The following is a 5,843-nucleotide window of genomic DNA, read 5'->3' as shown; positions in this document are numbered from 1 at the left end:
AAACGGCCACGCTCGAAATGGTGTCTTTTATGTGCCACCCGCACAAGAGCCAGTCCAGGGGCACTGGCAATGATCTCGCTCGAAAACCCTACAAGGCCAGTCAGGCGGTACTGGCAACGGTCACGCTCAGGATGGTACATCTTATGTGCCACCCGCACAAGAGCCAGTCCAGGGGCACTGGCAATGATCTCACTTGGCACAGCACATTTCTAAAGGTCTCGGTCAATAGTCATCGCCTCGTATATATATATATATATATATATATATAAGAAAAAATATGGAGCAACAATTAACAGTTAGAAGTTGATCATTGGTATTAAAAGGTTATAGTTTAATTGTAGTTAAACTACAATTAAACTAGACCTTTTAGTAGTAATGCTCAACTTCTAACTGTTAATTATTGCTCCATTTCTTTACAATTAAACTATGACCTTTTAATACCAAAGACCAACCTTCGTTAATTGTTGCTCCTTTTCTTCTCTTATCTGAATATATAAAACCATTGTCTCCCATTTAAATTACCAACTACTGTTAACATTACAGCAAGGCCTATACATAGTTAGGTAATACGCCAGTAGTGCCTACAGATACATTTATCCCTTAGACGGCTCAGACTATAATAGAAGATACTTGCCCGAGGTGCCACACAGTGGGACTGAACCCAGAACCATGTAGTTGGGAAGGCAAACTTCTAAACCTCCCAGCCACATCACTGCCTCTATAGGCACACCTGCACCTGTGTGTTTGCTTATTTTGCAAAATTTTAATGAACGGATGAGTACAATTTTGGAAGGCACTTAGCTGGACATAGCCATAATTGTCATGGAAATCATGGCCAATCATTGAAACGAAAATAATGGCAGTGTTGAAGAAGGTGACTGTAGTAGTAGTAAAAGTCTCGTCTCTTGTGCTGTTGTAGAGGTAGAAATCCACTGAGTTGAAACAGGTGAGTGCCAAGTAGGTTACCAAATGCTTGAATGAACTTTGTGTGAAATGAGTTCCCCGTTGGCAGACCACTAATGAAGCATTTAACACTAATGATATCCAGATTAGTTGCCCCAGTTCCCTGCAGCCACTGGATTTCATCTTTATATAAACAGAATGGCAACTCGTTTTTCTGAGAGTTGTCAAGTGATAGAGACACCTCTAATGAGGCTCCAATTAATGGCCGAGAATTAATTAACGATGTTTGGCTCTTCAGTCTATGGAGAAATAGCTACATTTACCATGTTTATATGTCAGTTTACACATGTTTTTATATGCCCGGTATCTACCAAATCCACTCGCAAGGCTTTGGTCGGCCTGAGGCTATAGTAGAAGACACTTGCACAAGGTGCCACACAGTGGGACTGAACCCGGAACCATGTGGTTCGTAAGCAAGCTACTTACCACACAGCCACTCCTACGCCTACTTTGTTTATTTTTCATTCTATATATTATATGTGGTTCAGTATTCTATATTTCAAGAGTTTTAAATAATAAAGATTAAACAAATCCCGCTTTAGAAATGTATTAATTTGTATATGTTATACAATTTTGTTCTTCATTTTTCGTTATTTATTTTATATTTTTGGTATATATTTAACCTGTGTTCACAAATCTGGAAAATCCAGAAATCCAGACCACCTCCAGTCCTAAGGTTGCCAAATAAGAGGTTTCGTACCTGTATATACACATACAATGGACTTTCAGTTTCCATCTAGCAAGTCCATTCACAGTCCATTTGCTCAGCCTGGGGTTATAGTAGAAGACACTTGCCCAAGGTGTTACACACAGCGGGACTGAACCCGGAACGATGTGGTCCAGAAGCAGGCTTCTTAACACACAGCCACACCTGTACCTATTGTGCAAAACTAAAGCAATCAATACAAATCGTTAGCAAAATTTTTAATTTTTTAATTCTCTCTTCTTTTATTCCTTCTGTAGTTATCATTTGTTGAAGGTTGTTCCTCAAACAGATACTGGATTAGCACAATTGAAGTCTCTTGACAAGAATAATCCTCAAGAGGTATGTCCATGCAAGTTTTATGCCATTTTGTTCTTCTAACTTGCCTTTTATTGTTGTTGTTGTTGTTGTTGTTGTTGATGTTGTTTCGTTGATGGCATTGTTGTTATTCATCTTTTATTTTTCCCTCTGTATTTTTATTTAGCTGTATTCCTCTTTTCTCTTTGTCTTCCTCATCTTTCATCCTTTCTTTCCTCTTTCTTATTCTATGCCTATATATCTGTGTGTGTGTGTGTGTACATAAATATATATATAGGTATAAGTTAGGGTTGTTTAAACATTCAAGAGATAGGCTAGAAGTGTTTAAGCAACTAAGGGATAATTAAATCCGAAGCTACTCCTGGAGATTACCTGTGTGGGTACCGTCTTTGTTAGAAGGTATCCAGAGGCAGGTTATTTATTGTGTAAACTATAGTTTATAAGTATAATCATGTGGACTGGCTCTTGTGCAGGTGGCACGTAAAGTACACCATTTCGAGCGTGGCCGTTGCCAGTACTACCTGACTGGCCTTCGTGCCGGTGGCATGTAAAAAGCACCCACTACACTCTCGAAGTGGTTGGCGTTAGGAAAGGCATCCAGCTGTAGAAACTCTGCCAAATCAGATTGGAGCCTGGTGTAGCCATCTGGTTTCACCAGTCCTCAGTCAAGTCGTCCAACCCATGCTAGCATGGAAAGCGGACGTTAAACAATGATGATGATGTAGAGAATGGAGAAACACTACCTAATTGATTAAATTAATGGCTAACTAGCGCAATCGACCTGCTTCTTCCTGTGTTTGTTTCTCCATTCTCTATGTAAATATATATATATATTTTACAGACAAGAAAGTGAATTTCGAATGCAGTAAAACTGTAAGAACAAGAGAAACATTGGGTATTTACCCTTATAAGATGGAAAAAGGTTGTCAGCTTCCAGCTGCTGCCAACTTTTTCCCAGCTAATAAGAGCAAATACCTAATCTTTCTCTGCCGTTCTTACAGTTTCATTGTGTTCAAAATTTACTTGTCTGTAAAATACCAACTACAATCGATGCTTCCAAGGTTTGTTTGTAAAATATATATATACAAGGGGCACCCAAAAATAACTGGAACCTGACAACCGATGCTGGCGTGTTTACGTCCCTGTAACTTAGCGGTTTGGCAAAAAAGGCCGATAGAATAAGTACTAGGCTTACAAAGAATAAGTCCTGGGGTCGATTTGCTTGACTAAAGGTGGTGCTCCAGCATGGCCGCATTCAAATGACCGAAACAAGTAAAAGAGAGAAAGAGTAAAGAGAGTATAAATATATATATGTGTGTGTGTGTGTGTGTGTTATTTTAAAAATATAACAAAAATGCAACACAAAATTTTACAAAAACATAAACAGAAAATCTGTAACTAATTCCTCATTAGCATTGATATTATTTCGTTTTGGTGACGCCAGTAGTGAAATTCCACTGGGAACAGCTAACAAACACACAAGACAATGACAAAAATGTGTGTGTCTGTATCTGTGTGTGTGTACATGCATGCGTGTGTGTGTGCCCATTTGAATATTGGATGAAACTTGAAACCAAGATAAAAAGTACTTAAATGCTACAAGAAAAAATGATTTTGAAAGCATTTTTGCTTTGTTATCATTCGTTTATGCTTCCTCTTTTTTATTAACATTATAAATTTCTCATTATAAATTTTGTTTTTCTTCTTCTTACCTCTGTCCCAATAACATGACTAGGTCGACTTTTGGATCGCTCCCTCAAAAGTGAACCAGAGTGCCGAATGTTTGATGTCCCCTACACTCTACCATGAAATTGAAAATGGTGCGAAAAATAAAGGTATTGAAGTGACCGTACTGTCTGACAATATTGAGAAGTAAGTTACAAGTAGTGGTTTAAACAACACTATTTTAATATGACTTATATATATACATATATATACATACATGTACATATAAATTCGTATATATATATACAGGGTGTGATGGGTAAATTGTCACCAATTTATATTTTTAATTTCGTGCATGCACATTGTTTGTTTTTGATTTTGTTAACTACACAGTATAGTAGGTTCAATTGGGCACTGTCTGTAAGAAAAACAGCATCATGATGCAATTCACTCTGCCAGAAATATCGAAACGATATGCTGTACTGGTTGGCATTCACACCAGAAACTGCAATACAAACAGATGGTGAACACACAGAACAATCATTTGCTTGCTATATCCCCAAAACATGTTCCGAGTGTGATAAAAATCAAATATCTAGTCAACATCATGGTGCTTGGAGTGATCACTAGTGATGGCAATCTTACACCTCCATTCATCTTCCTTCACAGCCTCACACTCAACATGGAGGCCTACATCAAGTGCCGGGAGGAGGTAGTGCTACCCTGAGTGAACAGGGTGGCTGCTAGAAGACAACAGGACTCTGTACCATGCCACACAGTCGTGGCTGTCAGACAATCTCTGCAATCACATCAACCCTATCATCTCGCCACCTAACTCTCCAGACTGCAACAATTAAGTTTGGAAATTAACTATCAGTAATCAAATTTCTTAACCTGTTATTAAATTTTTCTCAATCTGTCTGTAGCATGGCTGTCTCATTGTATTAAATTGTTTACCCATCATCTCTGTACATTCCAGAGATAGAGTGATGACTGCCACTACACCAAATATTGCCAAACCAGTCATGCATATACATACTATGTATGAGGCTCCATACAGAAAAGGGAGTAATTATAAGCTCAATATCCAGATGTATATGTATGCGCGCGTGTGTGCGTGTGAACAGCTGCATATGCTTACACACACAAACATATATATTTTTATACATAACGGGCTTCTTTCAGTTTCCTTCCACCAAATCCATTCACAAGGCTTTGATTGGTCTAGTGCTATAGAAGAAGATACTCGCCATGAACTTCATATAAGTGTGTATATATATGTGTGTGTGTATGTGTGCATGTGTGAGTAACCCAATATTCACATGCTATCATTTATAGCTTTATCTGCTTTGAGTTGCACCAGTCCAAATAAGAACTACTTCACATTATCTCAGTTTCTAAATTCTTATGGCATAAAAAAAAAAAAAACACTCACATGCACACACATGCATACAAATCTATCAACTGAGCTGAAGTGCTAGATTCCCTTGTTCAAAAATATAAGGACACAGATCGTGTCATATAGCCAGCTGGAGACGATGTCTCCTGGGGCTAAATTACAGCAACATTTGTCCTAAACCAGGAAGGACAGCCATGTTATGTTGGCAAACAATCTTTACTCCTGATGAAGTATTGCTAAGCATCTTTCCCAGTGTGCTAATGATTCTGACTGTTCACCTGTATGTATCATCATCATCATCATCGTTTAACGTCCGCTTTCCATGCTAGCATGGGTTGGATGATTTGACTGAGTACTGGCGAACCAAATGGCTGCACCAGGCTCCAATCTGATTTGGCATCGGCACAAGTGCCAGGAAGGCGACGCTGGGCACAGGTGCCATCACGATTTCGCTTTATGCCAGTTTGATACTTCTAGAGTATCCAGTATTCTGTTATGTATAAATCCTTCCTGGTAATTCCTACTTGCAGAACTATCGAGAAGGAGAAACCCAATTCTGTGTTGTATTCAGAGAAGGCAGTGACCAATACCTATGCACCCATAGAAAAGGTAAGTTCATCACTAATAAGGTACCACCAGGTAATAAGAGATCAGACCAAGTTCACTTTTCACTATTCTGTCTCTCATATTTACCTTGTACCTTTCAGTTTCCATCTACCAAATCCACTCACAAGGCTTTGGTCGGCCCAAGGCTATAGTAGAAGACACTTGCCCAAGGTGCCATGCAGTGGGACT

The 5,843-nt window shown here is 38.8% G+C and overlaps 1 protein-coding gene across 1 annotated transcript in view; it reads left to right on the top strand.

Moving 5' to 3' along the window:
- The window catches only part of LOC106882490 (zinc carboxypeptidase), a 21,581-nt gene that overhangs the window by 2,023 nt on the left and 13,715 nt on the right, over window positions 1-5,843 (top strand). The window contains exons 2-4 of the mRNA XM_014933186.2: window positions 1,927-2,008; window positions 3,720-3,856; window positions 5,579-5,657. Coding sequence (XP_014788672.1) covers window positions 1,927-2,008; window positions 3,720-3,856; window positions 5,579-5,657 — 298 coding nt within the window. The remainder of the gene's footprint in view (window positions 1-1,926; window positions 2,009-3,719; window positions 3,857-5,578; window positions 5,658-5,843) is intronic.

Source organism: Octopus bimaculoides, chromosome 28, assembly GCF_001194135.2.
Source record: "Octopus bimaculoides isolate UCB-OBI-ISO-001 chromosome 28, ASM119413v2, whole genome shotgun sequence".
In the NCBI taxonomy this organism is placed as follows: Eukaryota; Metazoa; Mollusca; class Cephalopoda; order Octopoda; family Octopodidae; genus Octopus; species Octopus bimaculoides.
This window is presented reverse-complemented; position numbering and strand designations above follow the sequence as displayed.